The sequence below is a fragment of the Vanessa tameamea genome, chromosome 3, assembly GCF_037043105.1.
Source record: "Vanessa tameamea isolate UH-Manoa-2023 chromosome 3, ilVanTame1 primary haplotype, whole genome shotgun sequence".
In the NCBI taxonomy this organism is placed as follows: domain Eukaryota; kingdom Metazoa; phylum Arthropoda; class Insecta; order Lepidoptera; family Nymphalidae; genus Vanessa; species Vanessa tameamea.
Window position 1 is genome coordinate 10,039,312 of NC_087311.1, and position 19,846 is coordinate 10,059,157.

General features: G+C 33.2%; 3 protein-coding genes across 5 annotated transcripts in view; 2 read left to right on the forward strand and 1 right to left on the reverse strand.

The window, feature by feature from the left end:
* Positions 1–5,668, forward strand: part of LOC113397410 (calnexin) — a 372,199-nt gene extending 366,531 nt beyond the window's left edge. Inside the window, exons 10-15 of one of the 3 annotated variants that reach the window (XM_026635731.2) lie at positions 707–823; positions 1,365–1,505; positions 3,096–3,218; positions 3,541–3,714; positions 3,956–4,027; positions 4,339–5,668. In XM_026635731.2, the coding sequence (XP_026491516.2) occupies positions 707–823; positions 1,365–1,505; positions 3,096–3,218; positions 3,541–3,714; positions 3,956–4,024 (624 nt within the window). In that variant the 3' untranslated portion in view covers positions 4,025–4,027; positions 4,339–5,668. Of the gene's footprint in view, positions 1–706; positions 824–1,364; positions 1,506–1,988; positions 2,112–3,095; positions 3,219–3,540; positions 3,715–3,955 lie in introns of all 3 variants that reach the window. The other 2 variants (XM_026635730.2, XM_026635729.2) reach the window with 2 other exon arrangements.
* A 239-nt stretch (positions 5,669–5,907) lies between these two features.
* Positions 5,908–13,091, forward strand: LOC113397412 (arylsulfatase I). The gene is made up of 12 exons (XM_064217719.1): positions 5,908–6,067; positions 7,520–7,679; positions 8,380–8,539; positions 8,831–8,925; positions 9,038–9,105; positions 9,393–9,546; positions 10,373–10,530; positions 10,923–11,071; positions 11,218–11,360; positions 11,620–11,770; positions 12,457–12,573; positions 12,895–13,091. Exons 1-12 carry the CDS (start codon positions 5,981–5,983, stop codon positions 13,061–13,063), a joined length of 1,611 nt encoding a protein of 536 aa, XP_064073789.1. The 5' UTR covers positions 5,908–5,980; the 3' UTR covers positions 13,064–13,091.
* Positions 13,092–14,103: 1,012 nt separating this feature from the next.
* On the reverse strand, positions 14,104–19,365 carry LOC113397560 (uncharacterized). Its single transcript, XM_026635970.2, has 9 exons — positions 19,336–19,365; positions 18,972–19,232; positions 18,588–18,864; positions 18,110–18,282; positions 17,706–17,751; positions 16,315–16,414; positions 15,607–15,760; positions 14,874–15,034; positions 14,104–14,540 (listed from the first exon to the last, which is right to left on the reverse strand). Exons 1-9 carry the CDS (start codon positions 19,363–19,365, stop codon positions 14,126–14,128), a joined length of 1,617 nt encoding a protein of 538 aa, XP_026491755.2. The 3' UTR covers positions 14,104–14,125.
* Positions 19,366–19,846: the final 481 nt, after the last annotated feature.

Sequence of the window (19,846 nt, forward strand, 5' to 3'; positions counted from 1 at the left end):
GTCAACCTCATAATATTTCTTTGTGTACTGGTTCTAATTTCAAAGTGGAAAAGGCAACATTTTTGTTATAAAATATTTCAAATTAATGTTACTCATTTGTTTAACTAACCTAACCTAAGGAAGAGATGCCCTCGAGTGGAACTCACCATAGAGGCAGATTTTTTAAAATGTATTCATGTTTACAATATTTTTTGTTGCTTAGTACCCTTGAACTAGACATTCGTTTTTTCGGGTATTGCAAATTCCTCTCAGGTAATTACAACCTTAGTTAGAACAGAGCAAGAATAAATTAATAAAATATATCAAAATAAAGTTAAACATTTAACGATGAGTAATTTGGTCAATTTTAATTTATGTATATTTCAATTTTTATTTATTGTCGGTAGGCAGGGCAAAAATATACCCGAGACGCTCGTTCTAAGATGCGTCCGCCATGAAATGTTTTTTTGTGTCGAGTAAAGTTTGTACATACCGCACTCTTAATGTTTAATTAAAACTGATTGAAATCAAAATCATTTACTTTCGTAATTGAGGTTATATATTAATTTAGTTCTAATTTTAGATATTTTTAGTGTACTTAGATAAAACCACACGTATTGCAGTAATGAAAATGAAAATGTTATTTTCGTTAAATAATTTAAAAAAATATTGTAATTTAACCCTCTAGAATTTACTCAGTGTTTAACAATAACCGGATTTCGGACAGGGCCCGTGGCGCGCGCCGCTGGTGGCCAACCCCAACTACCGCGGCCGCTGGGCGCCGCGCCGCGTGCGCAACCCGCACTACTTCCGCGATGACGCGCCCTTCCGCATGACGCCCGTCGTGAGTGTTTTTACTATTGTTTGTACACCGATAGCCTATTCCGATCGAAGAGGGACATATAAATATTCTATGAGACTTGGTTGTTGCTCTACTATTTAATACATTCTTGATGCGACTCTTGATTTATTAATAATCAATCATCTCTAGAGATGATAATATAAAACAGTACTATTCGCTTAAATTTTACTATCAAATTCCGGATAACAACTTTGCCGTAATTATTGAGACTATTTTCGTAATGAATACCATACATTATTCAAAACCTAGACCAACTATATAGCATCAATTCAATTTCCAACTTGCTTTACTCCTCTTGTGGTTGTATTGGACTATACATACGCCATCGCCGAAGAAATCCTTGTACTATACAATGAAAAAGTATTAAACTGGTATCCTATTAAACGGACCGCCCTGTGAATGTAACCTATTATCCTACTATGAAAGTAAACAGATTATTATAATCGTCTATAAAATATTTACTTAAAGTTATTTTTTTATGTAAATAAATTTTATCTATTGGCAATTATTTTCACGTCATTAGCATGCTGTGGGCTTCGAGCTGTGGTCCATGTCTCCAATGCTGTTGTTCGACAATGTCATAATCACCGACGACGAGCGAGTGGCCGAGGAATGGGCCAAGCAGAGTTATGCTATCAAACGGGCCAAGCTCACTAGTGACTCGGTAAGACTATTATTAACTATCTACCACTTCAGACTTAGCGCGTGTAAAATGACAGCTTAACCTGTTTTTTTTTTTAATAATAAACAATTATTTACCGTAATATCAAATAATCAAGTGTCAATCGGTTGATCTTTGATATGATAGCTAAGCTTTATTTATGATTATTAGAAACTATCGTGAATATCTCTAGTAAATATAATATTCAAATTTCATGTTAAATCAAAATGAATGATAAATAATTTTCAAGTATTCTCCAATTTTTCGTACACTCGAAGAATTTATGTTGTTTCAATTTTGATTCGAAAACCGTACTTTTTTAATGAAAGTCGAGTATAAAAAAACCGTTACGTAAGTACACAAATCAATCCTTAAAATAAGGGGTTGCAATAAAGCATGAGTGCGTGCGTGCATGCTGCGAGTGTACCGACGTAATATACCGCGACGAGACCGAACGCGGGGCGCGGTAGAGTGTGAGGTTTGTAGCGCACGTGGTGGGGGCGGGTGCTGCGCGCCACGTCGCACCGGCCCGGCCTGTGGGCGCTGTACGCGCTGTACTGCGCGCTGCCCGTCTCGCTGTACGTGCTGTACCTGCGACGACGCTCACAGGTCACGTCTCGTCTCTGACAATCGGACGATCTTACCCTGCTTGGCCACGAGAGAGTTTTCGTTATTTGTGCCAGATGCCAGACTTGGAGTTTGTTTTGTTGAGACGTAACGTGGCTAGTAATTTTCGACTTTTGAATTCGAATTGATTCTCGTTTAGACGACAGCGTGGCTCAACATACGACTATTTGTATGCTAGTTATGTAGTAGTAAAAGTAGTAGTAGTAGTAGTGGTAGTACAAGTTTAGTTGACGTACCACTTATGACGAAACTTCAAGTTTATTCTATACGCGATGTTGCTTCAATGAATCGGTTTATTTCGCTAACAACAAATCTTCAATACATGGACGACTTTTTATATTTGCTTATTTACAAAACAAAGGAAGAGCGGCACAATTCTTATGTGCGAACCAAGTGTGTGGATTTGCCTCCATTAATGTTTAACTAAAATCCGCCAAATAAACGAGTCAAATTAAATGCGTCTTCTAAGTTCGTATACAATTATGCCCAGAAAACAATTATACAATACGACAAGGGCCGTTATGCTTAATTTTCCTCAGCTATTCACACTAATGGAGGATCAAAAATTTGTATAATGGAAGAGTTATAATAAAGATACATTTTTTAAATTATTTAATGGTCATTGAGTAGTTTACATTTTAATTGTCAATATACCTTATTGTACAGTTGTAATAGGAAGCCTAAATCCAGTAGTTTAGGAGATGAAATATTCCGTTTAATATATTTTCGTATTATTTAATGTATCGGAAGTTTGATACTTTGGCAGAGAGTGTCAAGTTTTATTTCTAAACTGTCGTCTTTATTTAAAAAAAAAAGCAGTCAGTAAGATTGGCTGGATTAGCTGCAATTTGGTCAAAAATATTCAATCATCAATCATATTTAAAATCTGTTGAGAGGCTATGTCTGTAGATAATACACTGCGAGTGTGGTGTGAGTGAATAGTGCTAGCAGTAGGCTATTGTGCAGGAGTCGCTGGTGGAGCGTGTACTGAAGTACTCCGGCGAGAACCCGTGGGTGTACGGCGTAGTCATCGTCGGCAGCTTCGTGATCGTCGGGTTCGTCGCCTACATGTGCTGCATGCCTAAGACTGTAAGTATTGTAAATTGTAGTCTACTGAAATCATCTCGAATAATCTATGGTAATGAATTGGTCAACTTCAACCAAAAGCTAATCAATTAGATTATTAAATAAAAGGATTTTCTTTAAGTAAAATTTTACTTGTTTTTTTATAATAAATATAAGATAATCCCATAATTAGTATTTAATCTAACTAACAACAGTGTTTGTATTCGACATTGTAGTAGTTAACCATTTCAATATAATTATTTATTATATGGAAGTAACTTTTGGAATTTAATTTAATATTGTTTAAATATTTGTCAATTTATCAAACCCCTCATTTCTACTATAGGACACGGATTCGATTACCAAGAAGACAGATGCAGTCGTAGAGGACGACCCACAGCAGTCTGAGGGTGAAGTCGAGGTTGAGGGGGAGTCTCCGGAGGGTGAAGCGGAAGGAGAGGGGGGAAGTACAGCGAGGCGGAGCAAGACAGGCCTCGAGGGACATGTGGAGCCTGAAGAGGTGAGCAATCTCAACAGATTGATTCGATGTTATGATGGTTTTTTATTTCTATTAATTAAAAAAAAATGTAATTGTTTCGTCACAATTTTCTATTCTAGTGTTATATTTTTTTTGTAAAATCAATATAAAGTGTAGAAACAACACCAGAGAGTTGTTAAAATATATACTGCAAATAATATATCTATGAACATGTACGCCGTTGGTAAATATGTAGATCAATAATAAAATGCTTTTGCTCCAGAAAACTCCACATGTAGACACAGAAGGAGCCGGTGATGGTCAAAGGAAAAGAAAGCCTCGCAAGGAGTGAGCGGTACGATTGAGATAGACATATTTGATTACAATTAGTTAGAGCGAGATGACTATGTGTATGAGCGAGGAATAGAACAATTTTCTTATTTACTCTTCCCTACCACCATGTATTCTTGTATGCTGTTAGTTTAATAGCGAATTTATTCATACATGAATGTATGCTTTGGCCGTTTTTCGTTTTTCGCCGATAATATGTCAAAAAATATTTTGTTTAACTTGACTTAAATTTACCACTCAAAACTTTAGACATGGCACTGGATAACATTCTATGGCATTTTTATAAATCTAATGTACTATATTTGTTCACGCTAGCTTCACACTTATATTCACCAAAGAAATATTTGGAGTTCTAACTCGCCGCTTGAACAAAACTACGCAGTTTTCGTTTGTTTTTATACTTTAAGATTTATGAATAAATTATAATAATTTATTGTAACAAAGTCTCGTATGTTGTAAGATATTTTTTGTTCTTTCGCAATACCTGAAGCATTTGTATGTATTTAAACGTTCTAGTATAGTATGTGTGGGATATATAATAATTGAATAAAGTAGCAATGTTTCAGTTTAATTTGTATCAATGTAATCAGACATTAAAATAGGGAACTGTGAAAGCATTACTTTTATAAAAATAAAATAAAACAACTTAATTGTGGTAAAATTATAATTAAAGGCTATTAATCTATCATGAATCTCTCTTAAGAGTAACTCACTGATAATTCGCAATCATATTACTGGAAAAGAGGCTGCATTTGAATGGACACAAGTTTTTTTTTTTTTTTCATTTATCTTTCTTCTTATTGGAAACATTTTGATTGAAACATCAAAATAAAGTGCCAAAATGAAATGGTAAACTAAAATATGCTATTAGAAATTTCTAAGCGACTCAGTAAATTTTGTTACTATAAACAATAATGCCACTTACACAATGATTTGTTTACAATTGTTACAAATTATTATGAAACAAATAAAGTTATGTTTGTGTGTATTTATTATATTGAAGCACTTTATTGTAATACATAATATGTATCTTTAATATATTGTACTAATTCGGTCTCTCTCAAACTTATATATCAACTCGCGTTACCGAAATGACTTTGTCTGTTTTTATATCAGTATTCAAAAATAAATGTGTTTGCATTTAGAGAATAAAATTTTCTAGTTCTCGGTTACATATGAAATTGTTTTGTATTTGCCCCCGTTACTGATGCTTTATTTTTTAAATATTTGACATAGTATTAAATAATTAAAAATAAGTGTCGCATTTCTTACGATATAATAATATAAATAATGTAATAATCCTTAAGCCAGAAAAACAGATGACATACAAATATATTTATAATGAAATAGCAGAACATTTATTGCCATAGCAATGATATGTTAATGTAAACCAATATTGAGGAGTGACATCAGTGTCAGAATGTAAATTCATGAATATCAGTTGAATTTTTATTGAATTGATTACTAATTTCTTACAGAAATACTTATTGTTTACCATTATTTTAGTTCCTCATTGGTCTACGAGTATATAAATTTGTTAAAACAAATATTTCTTTATGAGACTGATGTCATGTTTTCACCCTTTAAGTACTTGAGAGGGCAGATTATGAACTGTAATTTATATAATAATAAATAAATATTTCTATATCCTGTTTTTCTTACCTCTGCGATAAGCGTCCTATTATAAAATTAAACGTCAATTATTTATTATAAAAATGTGTTGTTTTAAATACATTTTCATTTTAAGTATATAATTATACACCATAAAGTAATACTGAATGAAATTACACATTATCTGAAATAATGAATCTTTGCAAGGAAATTTGTAAATGCATCTGGCAACATTTTGCTATCACTAAATCTCAGCTATGAAGAGTAGCGAGTGACATTGACATTAATTATTATACAAGCCGGTGTTCGTCTGTGTACCCAAATCCTTGGAACCTGCAACATCGCGATGTTATTTCCAGCAGTTTTATTTATTTCGTTGTCCCTTTGTAAATGTGACAGACCTAACATCGTATTTATTATAGCGGACGATTTGGTAAGTACCTACCCTCATTTTCATTTGTATTCTGTAACGTGTTGTTTTATATTAATAAAATTATAACAATATATTATTTAAGCTTCCAAATATCTGTTATATTTTTACAAGAATTTTAATGTTCAGTAAACATTTATAATTTAATATCTCCTCGGTATTTTAAATATTAAACATATTTTTAAATGTTATAGCGGCATAATAATACATGTTCCTACGCCCCGATAAACTAGTATCCAATGGTTACTATGTTTCGAGATAACGGGAACTTTAGAATAAACACGCATACTGATTAAGCGATGAACTCGTCTAGTACCTGTATCGATCTCGGACATATTTTATGTATAAACAAAAAAATATGTTGACATTATATTTTTCGGTTTTTATGCAAGCGATATTGTTAAATAATTAAAACAATATTTATATTAAAAATGAATATGTTATGAATAAAATTTTATTAAAACCTAAGTTAAACAAAGATACATAAACAATAGCTTATTATTTTGTTTTCTACACACTAAATTTTACCGACACTTGTGACGTCATTTAACGCCTTTAAAATTAACAAACTGTATCAAACGTTGTTTTTGTTACGCAGTATAATTTGATCTATTATCAATAGAAATACATTATTTAAACATTACAACAGCTAGTGTTTTAATAAAATAAAGAATAGGTGCCATGGCATAGACCAAACTTTCTGTATTGTTTCCCTTCCTAAATAATAGTAAGAAACATATATATATATCTTGTAGTCCAGGATATCATTTAAGGGAAACAGAAATTATTTAGGACCAAGATGGGAACCTTGCGCGACGCCCGAACATGCAGTAAAAGACTGAAATTAAATAACATTAGGCAATTGACATTAACAACTATTTGTTGCAATCTTTATTTTAATTGAGATTCTCACCATCAAAGTATTATTGTACATTTTACTTATGTTGGGACGGTTTACAGTGTGCACAGTGCGGGATTCAACCTTAGCACCGCCCCTGAGCGCCAAAAAATGTCGCTTTATTGAAATCGAAATGTTGCATAAAGTAGATAAAGTTACGTTTAACTATTTTAAATGAATAAAATGACACATTTACAGGATTAAAAAAATGTATTATATTATAATTCATATTTTTGAAAACAAGTAAGAAAGCCCCGAGTAAATCCACCGCTGAGTGTGTACTTAGTCGGCCACATAATAATGTAAGTTTAATTTTAAAAATAACCTTAAATATATTTTGAATTTTTTTTTCGATGAATGAATTGTTTATTTAGTGATAAAGAATCCGATAGAAGTATACTTCTTTTGTCGTTAGATACTCTACGCAAGATTTCATTCACGCATTGTGTTTGCCAATAAATTAGTTGCCCTATATACCAATAGTGATTAAATATATTAGTAACACAATTAGTCTAACATACTATTACATAATATCAAGATAAATAATATTGGTTTAGGGATGGAACGACGTTGGTTTTCATGGGCTGAATCAAATACCGACGCCGAACATGGACGCGTTGGCGTCTTCCGGCATCTTGTTGCACAATTACTACGTGACCCCCATATGCACGCCGTCCAGGTCCGCGATCATGACCGGAAAATATCCCATACATACTGGTATAATATGAAACTTATAAATAAAACTACTTTAAGTGTTCGAGGTTCAAGGTCATACAGGTTCTATATAAGGGAAAAATTATCTACCTATTTGGTATCATGATATTCAGATTATCCTTGAAAGTACCTTACCTACCTTTAGTAAATCTTGTACCTTTCTTTTTATTTATTTGATATAAAAAAGTTTATAGAAGTTACTCTGAGCCTTATATTTTAAATATAATTTACAGTATTAGCTACAAAATTAAAAGTGTAAAGGTGCCCGAAATGCCTATGTGAAAGCGCATTTTTTAAAATGTTTTTTCCGGGTAATCTTCGATACAGCTTATATTTTAAGAAGTAAAACTAAAGGTGTAAGTAACCTATTTCATCTTCAAAAAAAGAAAATTATTTGTTTTGGATTTGAAGTCGGTCGCATTATATAATCAAAAGCATGTTATGAGAAAATTCAATAATTTAACCTATATATATTTGTATAGTGTATTTATATATTATTTAATTTCAGAGGCACGTATGACATCAAGAGTTGCTTTGTACAAGGTTCATTGTCGTTTATACCAGATCACAAAAATACTAATAGCCAGCCTCAGCCCAAGAGCAGTCAATATTTACTCAATACCGTATTTATTTAATAAATAAATTTAAACTAATATTTATTAATATATAGAGTGTTTAACTACTATATTTTTTTAATTTATAGGTATGCAACACACTGTCATATTTGGAACTGAACCGAGAGGATTACCGTTGTCTGAGAAAATTTTGCCACAGTATCTCAAAGACGTAGGTTATAAAACCCACCTGATCGGGAAATGGCACCTAGGTTCTTATAAGAAAAAGTACCTTCCGATGTATAGAGGGTTAGTAATTTTGTTGAAATATTGTAATTACCTGATCTAACATTACCCCACATAGTAGAAGTATGAAAGAAAAATTACAATCTGAAGTCTAAATTTGGAGACACCGATCTTACCATGTGCAGGCCAGTCTTAATCCATTCCTAGGTCCTAGGTCACATACAAGGATATGGAGCCAAATACAATTGAACTTATTTTTCCTCTTCGTGTCCTATCAGTCAAAAACGTCAAAAATATCTCATACCAACAATACATAATCATGTATCGTCTTTGATAAACTCACATAACTTTTAGATTTGACAGCCACGTCGGTTTTTGGTCAGGAAAGATAGATATGTACGATCACACAAATCAAGAAAAAAATTACTGGGGATTCGATTTTAGAAAAGGTAATGCTTCAAAATGGATTGATTGATATACATTTGATAAGCTTTGATCCGCTTATTACACTGAATTGTAGGCATCAAACAATCAAGACTTATGCATTCGATTTGGTTTCAGGTTTTTCAGTTGCTCATGATTTATTCGGACACTATGCAACTGATATATACACAAATGAAGCTATTAAGGTTAATTGTATTCTAATATTCAATAATAATAAGCTTCTCAGCCATTTCGGTCAATTTTTACTCCAGTTTGTTCAATGTCTCTCTTCCAATTTCAACTCAAATTAATTTTTCGTGAAATTTTATTAGTCAAATCAAAACAAATTATTATTTAAAATGTCCAGAAAACGTATATTACATTCCCAATTCAATTAGTACATGTTGAAGTGATTTGAGATACGATGTACGTAATAATTTTTAAATAATTAAAATGAGCATAAAACATTGTATGACTTTATTAAATATTCTAGGTAATTAATTCTCACAACAAGAGCGAACCACTGTTTCTGATGGTATCTCATTCTGCAGTGCACTCTGGCAACCCCAGCGAACCGATAAGAGCACCTGAAGAACTGCTGGCTAACTTTACACACATAAAAGACTTTCAAAGACAAAAATTCGCGGGTATGTGAATTCTTTCTTCTTTTGCTTTGTAAGTTGAGTGTTACCCCGACAGTAAACTAAAATGATTTGTTTCATAAATTTCAATTCTCATCTACTGACTCGATCGATATCAATAGGAAAATATTAAACAAAGAATGTATTTTTTCTCATAATGATATAAATGTATAAAACCTTTTCGTTACTTAAGTTCTTTTTGCACAAATTTTATCAGTAATATTATTTAACTGTAGATTACTTTGTTCCTTCATAAACTTGAGTTTCTAAATCTTGTAAAAAACATAAGGCTGAATCCAAAGGTCATTTTTATTTAAGCATGTCAATGTTTATACACTTAAATTTGAATAAAACGAACTTTAGTTGTAAAATATAAATAATACTCAAGAATTTCAAATATTGGAATCGTTTTATTTTCGTGAGCGTTTCATTGCATATGTTCAACAATTTATCGGAAAAGGCTATACCGATTGGGATAAAGTCTTAAGCTGTATTCTATTACGGATATCGTGTTAGTCTCATATATATATTTTAACATATAATAGGTACCTTACGAAAATTTGGACGCATTCACCTATTTTTGTCAAAATCGGTATAGTCGTTTTTTAAGTTGTAAATTTAATCACGTTCGCCCACTTCCAATAACTTTAGTTGAATTTATTTAACACGCAGTAATTTTCCATAAGAAATATATTAAAATGTAATCCGTACCATCGTATACCGTTTACACTTCGCAACACATGTACATCATATACTCGTATACTATGTGCCTAAAAAAGGTACTTGTTAATAAGTATCAGATCAGTTCGTAATCAATAACTTATTTTTGCAGCTGTATTATCAAAGTTAGATGAATCAGTGGGTGAAGTAGTAGATGCGCTACAGACTCGTGGACTTTTGGAGAACAGCGTTGTTATCTTTACCACTGATAATGGAGGACCGGCAGAAGGATTTAATGATAACCGAGCGTCGAACTATCCATTGAGGGGTGTAGGTAATTTTTATAAAATATAGGAGAAATTTATAGGAAATTTCAGTAGCTTGCTACAGGATTACATCTCTTTTAACCACACTATCAGCTAGTGTATATAACAGGATTTTTTTAAATTAACTTATTTGTTTACTCCTACGAAAATAGTTTACTCGAAAATCGAACTTTAGTTTTCATAAAATTTGGCCTTTATGCTCCTTTGAGGATTTTTCAATACTATTTATTATTTTAGATTTAGCCTATACACTTTTTTCCTCGTCACCTCAGCTTTGATATTATAAGCCTTCATTCGTTTAGAAAACATTGAACAAGAGAATTAAAAAATAATAACAAAACAGTTGGATTACGACCTTCTTGTGACAAATATAGTGACCATAATTATTACTTTAAGGTAAAAAACACGCTGTGGGAAGGAGGTGTTAGAGGCGCAGGTTTTTTATGGAGTCCTCTAATTGAAAAGAAGTCTCGTATTTCCAAACAGATGTTTCATTTAGTTGACTGGTTACCGACGTTGTTGTGTGTTGCGGGATTGAATGTCAGGTTATTATTTTCATGTTATGAGTGCAAATTATTCTTACATCCTTTGAAACAAAATATTATCTATGCATTTTATTTTAAATAAGTTGTAACGAACAAGAATACATTTAGCGTCATAATATACGGCTCGTATATTATATATCTTCCAGCTCGCTCCAGAGTTTAGACGGAATAGATCAATGGGAGGCACTTTCAAAAGACTTAAAGTCGAAAAGAGTTTCCATCCTGCACAATATTGATGATATCTACGGAAGTGCCGCAATTACAGTTGACAAATGGAAATTACTTAAGGGTAATTAAATCATAATATAAATATTTATATAATACTGTAACAGTATAATAGACAATGTAAATACTGATTTAAATTGATTTTAGGGTTCCACGTCATGATTTTTTTTAAATATTTGTTTTGTCAATTTTCGATGTATAACAAATTCATAATGTCATAAAGCTACGATCTAACGACGACTAATTAAAAATAAACTATAGCAAATATACCATTCAGCGACTGTAGTCTCCTAGCATATTTAAAACTTCGAATTGAATCCTAGGTACTAACTACAACGGCGCTTGGGATGGCTGGTACGGCCCGAGTGGACGCGAAGGGAACTACGACGCGGGCGCCGTGCAGGACGCGCGCGCTGCTCGTGCTCTAAGAGCACTTGGACTGATGCCTGACCTCGACACCGTATTAAAACTGAGGTGCTTATTCTGAAATACTCTTGACTTACTTTCAGCCAATGCTACTGACCAAATGCACGGGTGAGAATATATTGCGCAAGTCTCTACACAAACTCGGTGACATCATTGGATGGGGCGGCATGCGAGATGGCCGAAGTTACGGATATTTAAAGGACGACAGTGGTGCACAATCAAGTTCATAATTCCTAACTACTAACAATATCGAAGCGTTAATTGCGCAATGGTTGACAAGTCGCCTAGCGATGTAAAAAGTCGCAGGTCGACCCTGACCCTAGGTGGTATTGTCGTCCCCACTCCTAGCATGGGGTAAATAGGAATATTAGTAATTTATAAAATGAAGTATTGCTACTATTTTTTTTAAAAAATATTTATATGTTATAATATTTTTAAAAAATAAACAGTTTTATTTGTTGGTGGTAGATTACTTGATATTAAAACTAACCATTTATAATGACGATTCAAAAGTACTTGTCCTATTAATCCCATAATAACATTTTAAAACATATCACTTTATTATATAAATATGGGAGTAACATATAACTTTTGGACCTATTTGACCCAATAAACATTGACCAAATAACAAAAATATTTATATGCGGATAAAACGAATTCTCAAACAACTTTTTATGTAATTTATATGGTATATTTGATAGTTTATACATATGTCATATTTAAATAATTTACAGAGAAGAGGCAACCGTGAAATGCGACAACATGAGCCACATACCCTGTAACCCCTTAAAATCTCCTTGTTTATTCAACATCGAAGAAGATCCCTGTGAAATGAGGAATCTTGCCGATACGTAAGTCAACTCAATTCCTAATAACATGGTTCATTTTATTACTGTTTGGATGTTTCCAATCTTTTACTACCGCAACTGGTAAGCTACTCTATACCATAAAAAAATAGAGCACAAACCTATACAAACTTTGTAAATAAATGATTAACAACTATCTTAATTCTTGTTATCGTAAGACATTGAAAAGTGTAATGCTATAAATATTTCTTATCCATTGATATAATCCACTATTCTTGTAAATGTCATTTTAAAGGTATTTTGGGGTTTTGAAACGTGTAATTGAAGAATGACAATAAATACGTTAACATTTAATTTACTTTTCAGAGAACCGACAATTTTACGGAGCATGTTAGAAGAATTAGAGATAATGAACAAAACAGCAATTCCACCAAACAACAAGCCTTTAGATCCTCGCGGAGATCCTAAATTTTGGGGTCAAGTCATAACAAATTTCGGAGATTATGAGAATTTAAACGCAAACAGTCTTTGTTAATTATTAATATGACAATTTTACCCGAGTTGTTATTTAAAATTCGTTGTTAAATGTATTTTGCGGAAGAAATCCTATGCCACCCTGTATTAACTTAAAAATATTTTTACTATCGCTGATTGGCCGACTTTTTTAGAAGGATTTTTTTATATTTATCGCGCTAGGACTAGTAGACTCGGAGTAATAGACGATTCTAGACTTTATCCCAATTTATAACTGGAAAGCATCCACATTAAGATGTTCCCATAGACAATTAACTGCTTTTAATATCTAATCAGACATTTTACTAATAGATTTTATATTTTAGAATATAAAAGTAAAGATACTAGTCATATTTAAAGTTTATATCACCTTGCCAAAAAATAATTATAAAACAAAAATTCTTGCAAGAGTTCTTCCAGTATTCATCACTGAATCAAAATAAGCTCATATTGATTCTGCTATATTTTAATAAAAATATGTTTATTAAAAAGGGAATTAGATTCTTGCTTCAAAGGCTCCATCCAAATCAAGGATACTTTTCGATGATTTCGAACATAAATTATGAAAATGAGTGAGCAATTTAAAAACATATTTAACAGTAATTTCTAAATAATTCCTCGTTTCGCAACTTACTCGTTTTAAATATTTTGTAGTATTAATATCTTGTGCATCCTGCACAATTAATATCTTGTGTCATTGATTCCCTTCAAGGATATCGGTATTACGACACAAGAATAATGTAGGTATTTAGATTTTAATTAAGGTAAGACGAATAAACGACAAAGTTTTTATTTGTACAAATTAAAGGTCCATTTTTCTATAGAATTAATTAAAGATACATATTGTTATTATTATTAAAAAATAAAACAAACTAATTAAATTTAATCTAATCCAAACTAAAAAAACTCAAAAAATATTCTAATTCGATCAACGACATTTGATCTCGTATACTCATCTATATGAAAAAAAAAAACTATTAATTTGAAAATAATTATACATGTTAATTTGAATAACTAAACCATTGTTAATTGAATCTTCTCGAGATAATTAATTTTAGATGAGAATTTTAAGAAAGAGATCAACTTATTTGGGGATCGCTCTAGCTCTTTTAGTCCTAACTCCTGTCCTTAAGGCTGGTCTATCTCCATCATTTAATTTTCTTTTACCAGTTTTCTTAAATACTTCCACTGGATTCGTACTAGGTTCTTCAACTCTGTCATTAGAACGTACAGCTTCACTGTATTGTTTTACGGTCGAATCTTCATTGGTTGATTTATTACTCCCAGGATTATCTATAACCTTACTGATGTAAGACGTGTTCTGTAGACTTACCTTTTCTAGAGGACTAAGTACCTCTCCCACTGGGTCGGGCACGTTTACCTGAGACTCGAATGTCTCTGCTAAAAGTCGATCGACTATGTTCACTTCAGTTGTATTAAAGAATTTTGACATAACCGCTTTGAGTTGTTCAGGTATTATTTTTTGAGAGGTGTGCATACTGGGAACAATGATCCTGTGTTATTTATCGCAATTTAACTACTATTTGTAGAATTCTTCTCATATAAAGTATTTTTTTATACGACAAAATCTAATAATATATTGTGAAACATATTAGCACCGACCGACCGACAGCACCGACTGTAATATGTATATTATGTAAAATCCAAATCTATGATCCTATCTGAATAGTATTTATCCAAAATTTATCACTAACGAATTCCCTGTCCAAATAGCACTCACAGAAGTTAACAAAAATCGTGGATTATGTTATTCACTTGACAGGCAAACGGTGAATGCAAGCAAACTACTATCATAAACTTCAAACACTTACTCAGAGTCCGGATCCTGTCTAATAATTCCGTGCGAGTGAAGCAACTTCATGAGCTTCGTGGCATTCACGTCGGATACACGAAAACGTTCCGTAAGATCCCGCACCTCTATGGCTGGCAGGTCCATACATAGGTCAAGAGTCCGACGAAATATGCTGAGACACTGTTATATAAAAATATTACTGTTTAAACGTTACAGTTTAATATTTAACATTTACATTATTTGGGCTTGGAATGTATATAAATTGCGGCCCATGGAACGGCTTCAGCAATATGAATTGGGTGTCAAAACTTCCTTGTGTAATGGTCTATTGAAAAAAAAAAAATTGTTAACTTAATAATTGTTACATAAGTTACTATAATATAATACTCTTCAAAACCACGTGAGAGAAGGAAAGTCGATCTCATTCAGATCAAGGATGAGTTAAGATATTCTTCAAGAAGTTCGAGCTGAGATTACAATTTGCTTTTGAAGCAGAAATGGAAACTTGTCAGAACCCTCTCAGAGGTGTATTATTACTACACTAAGCGCCGAGTCTCGATTAGGTATAAAATACTCTATAGTGCCGTTCATAATCGTATCCGCATAGATTCTCCTTCGTGCTCTCTGGAGTAATGTCAAATGATAATACCATAGATTTCGTTTTGTTTAATAATTAGGCATTTTACCCTGGCAAGGCGGGTACTCAATCAACTCGAGATACCGGTACAAAAAAGTGCTCGAATACAATCTACCTCCCTCTTCTTGCTGGTCAGCGAGACGAGTTTGGTGTCGGTCGGCGTGCGCGTGCCGTCGGCGTCGTGGCACGCGGCGCAGCAGTGGCGCCGCGCGCGCCCGCCGCCGCGCGGGACGCCGAAGCACGCCGCGTGCTGCTGTGCGTTGCAATAGCTGCGCAAGATGTGCACGGCGTTACAACTTACGAAAATATATCACGAATCCTATGGCAGAACCCGCGGTAGAACTTGGCACGATCCTTCGTGATGATTAGTATCTACTCATCAGTTACTCAACAGCCACGTATCCATTCGTTGTATTGCTATGATTCAGTTTGAAGAGTGAGTGAGCCACTCTAGTTACAAACACAGGAGTCATAAAATCTTAGATAGTTGACAGCGGTTTTGCAGTGTTTTTGTTTTTAAACCGAAAAGTGTATTTAATTATTCGCTCTTGTCTTCCGACTGGCGCTGAGGGCAAAATTAGCCTAAAGTAATAGCCTTTACGTATTTGGTAATTTTGCTATCTGATTCCGTTTTCCTTTTCCTTGTCTTGCTTCGGGATGGAGAACATCGAGAAGACTATACATATAATACCGCTCCCGGTTGGTTAAATACTCAAAGGATTGCACCAACCCCACGCAACGCACCCGGCACCATCAGTTCTGGCCACAGAATTGATTATGCAATGTCAAAAATATATCGATATAATTTAAGCATGATACTTACTAGCAAGTAAGAAGGTCTCTTGAATTATAAGGTTCACTGCCATCGTACTTGTTGCACGGACATAGCAACTGAATCTCATTTTCCGAACGAACTCCTGAACCTGACGTGCCATGACATTTTACATTAAGGCTTCGATAAATAATATTGAGGATAGATGAAAGGAGAAATGAAAGAGGAAATAAAGGAGAATCTTGTATGAAAAGTGTCCGTCAAAATGCATTAAATTAGAGTCGCACACGCGATACGGTAAATTTCAAAGAAAGCACCAAGAGGTTACGTATACTTCCCTGTCAGTAACTATTCTAGTCACTAAACATATTGAAATTTCTAACTCGGCACACCTACAATCTGTCAACAATTGATACCCTTTGCCTATGCTATCCCCATTTTGAAGTGCTTAAACGGTTATTTACTGCTTATACTTTTCAACTTGTCCACTTTATGTTACGGTTCTCTATTATTTAAACCCTCCATGATCTAAGGAAAGGGGCCTTATTTCAGACGAATTAAATTTTTGTTTATTAGTAATCAAAAAAATTAAAATATCTACTTCCTCTTCCATTCTAAAAATTATGAAAACTAAAGGAGCAATAGTAGTAAATAAGCAAGGTACCCTCTGTTTACGTAATTCGCTTTTTGCTCATAAGCTATCTGTCACTAGTTTTTTTTTAATATTTAATACTACAACACCAAAGGACCATCCGTTTATTTCTGCAATATACCGTTCTTCATACATTTTTTTAGGATTTTAACGTAATTAAAGCGCACATATCGAGTTACATCTCCTTTATCAGGGCCGGATCTACCATATGGCTTTTTGGGCTTTAGCCCTGTGGATCAAGGAGTCACAAGCTAAGTCAAGTCAAAGTCAAAAATAGACGATAATGCGAAAGAATTACCTAATTTTATTAAATTAAACAGATCGTATGGTTTGCAGCATTCGAATTCTGCAATTAATCAAACCCATTCAATTCATTTAATTCAAGTCTACGTTCAGGTGTGTCTTAGGTGGGTCTAAACTCACGGTCCGGCCCTGTCCTCTTTAATAAGTCAATGCAGGACGAGACGTTGTGCTGGACATAGCTGACGCAGGGAGAATGATGGTTGGGAGCAAGTCAATCAAGGTCAACTACGTATATGCTCTTAATTGTAAAATAACTTCGACATTTACTTAATAGATTATGGTGACTATGTCTTGAGATTTAAATTATTCACACGTTTCCAAAGTATAGGATTAACCTAGAACTTTGGATAAATAAATCATTTAACTATGTACATCGCCATCGCTTGCTCCACGATAAGTGTTCATCGATAAAAAGCGTATGTAAACAAGGAGGATGGAGGTAATAATAATAATTTAGGCAAGACGCCATTTTATTCACGATACTCACCGGATAGTTCCATTTCGTTTGATAGCACCGGTGCGTTTTGGGATGGCTATAACATACAATTATATGTGTATATTGCTTATCGATTAATTGATCTTTTCAAATAAGTTTAACTTCAATACTTTAATAATATACAGTTAACGACATTTATATCGGTATCATACAAAAGTAAGTTGAAGAAAATATAAAAATATGTACAAATTTAAATTCGAATTCGTTAGTTGTAATTAAATCATATTTTTTGAAGAACGTAATATAAAACATGAATGGATTACAGAACGCCAATAATAACGTATGTACATATACCTGAGAGTCATTCATACGAAAGCCATTGGTCAACGTGTCTATAATCGAAGAAAGGAAATCGCAAGAGGATTAAATGTAGACAACTGTTTTTTTTTACTTACTATAGCTTCATGGCTGGCTCTCATTTGCTCCTTGATGTAAGAGCGAGCAATCAACTTATGATAAGGTGTTTCCACCCAGCCAAGCTTGATTGCTTCAGACAGCGTTGGATCTAGGTGGTCTTCAGTTTCATTGGTGGAGAGGTAGCCTGGTGCTTGATAGTCGGCGGGGGCATCTATTATTGACAGACAGGTGCACTACAATGAAACTTAACAGAATAATATAATTAATAAGCCGTTTTCAATTCGAATTTGTTGCAAAGTTATGCAGTCGAAATTTTTATGTATGTGTATTAATAAGTACGTACGTACTTATTATATGCAGGAATATATCATAGTAATTTTGACTGTCTAAATCTCATTGTCTTCGATTACATAGTGTATATAATATTTGACAGTACGCCAGGACAGTACTTGACTAAATGTACTAATATTAATTTTAACTATATATATATATGCTTTTTCAACAAACATCGTTTACCTTCATTGTAATATAGCCGCAGGCTGACATCGTAGGACGATGGCAAGTCGTTCTGACACGCCTGCATTATAACGACGCAAGCTCTTATCAAGTGGATGGTACGTTCTCTTACATTTTCAAACGTATATTTCGTACTTTGTTTCACATTATCCCGATTTTTTGAATGAACATTCATGGTCACCCCATCGTCATTATATGAATACTCAAAAATGTGATATTCAATTAAATTTTCTAGTTTACATTCTTCTTCGTAAAAGCAAAGCGCTAATTGATGAAGCTAAAGAAACACATGAACATAAGTTTCCTAATATTTATTTTAATTTGGGAAATGTATTGATTGCTTAAGGAAAAAAATCAAAACATTTTAGTTAAAAATCAACTTACATATTTCTTATCGAATGCTTCAAATGCTTGTACTAAAGCCGTACTTAGAAACTGTGCAAGTTCATCGCGACATTTTTTCTTTAGAATACGTAATTTCACACCACCGAAAGATTCGACCATATAACTGTCTTCGGGAAATGCATTTTTTAAATATGTTATTGTGCTAACAGCTACAACTGTCAGCTGTTTCATAAAAGCTAGAGAACTTGTATAATTCTCGGTTGCTTGTCGAGGAAACACTTTAACCCACTCTGACACGGCCTAGAGTGAAAACATGAAATAAGTTTAACTGTATTCTTTAAACTTCTACCGTCAATTACATCATATACTACGACTACAAGAAATTATAAGTAAATATGTAAACCTGGTTCGTAGGTGTTGCAGTGGCTGTCATTATTTTGAGTAATTAATAATAATAAATATAGTCAGCTTCAGACACCAAATTAATAAAAATTACCGCCAAAAAAGTAGCTTCACAGATTACACTAGTCAAAGACTGTATAAACTGCAAAAGGCTCCAGTTTAAACTGTACAGTTGAACAGCTCCACTCCTTGAAAGACACATGTGAATGTTAGATTTTTTTTTTAATTGTATACTGTTAGAATATGTTGGTTTATTGCTTATGATCTACAAAACAATGATACAGAACTATAAAGATGTATATTTAAGATTGGCAATTTGATTGTTCTTAAGATCGAGAGTGTAACATTTATAAAATAATGAACAGTGAATAAAACAGATCGTACATGTTACAAACTCTATGCTCATGTAAGTAGGTTTTATGGAAATGTTTTAATAAAAAAAAACAATTTTGACATACATTCAGATACGAATTGAAAAAAAATATTTGTAATCGTTTTGTAAAACTTCTTAA

Bases quoted from the DNA above. Each gene is read 5' to 3' on its own strand.
- LOC113397412 (XM_064217719.1), top strand. From the start codon at position 5,981: ATGTTATTTCCAGCAGTTTTATTTATTTCGTTGTCCCTTTGTAAATGT. The intron at 9,547-10,372 runs GTATGTGAATTC...TTATTTTTGCAG, and splicing joins TCAAAGACAAAAATTCGCGG to CTGTATTATCAAAGTTAGAT. The intron at 10,531-10,922 runs GTAGGTAATTTT...TATTACTTTAAG, and splicing joins CGAACTATCCATTGAGGGGT to GTAAAAAACACGCTGTGGGA.
- LOC113397560 (XM_026635970.2), bottom strand. From the start codon at position 19,365: ATGACAGCCACTGCAACACCTACGAACCAG. The intron at 19,233-19,335 runs GTTTACATATTT...TTTTCACTCTAG, and splicing joins CTGCAACACCTACGAACCAG to GCCGTGTCAGAGTGGGTTAA. The intron at 14,541-14,873 runs GTAAGTGTTTGA...CATTGTTCCCAG, and splicing joins AGACAGGATCCGGACTCTGA to TATGCACACCTCTCAAAAAA.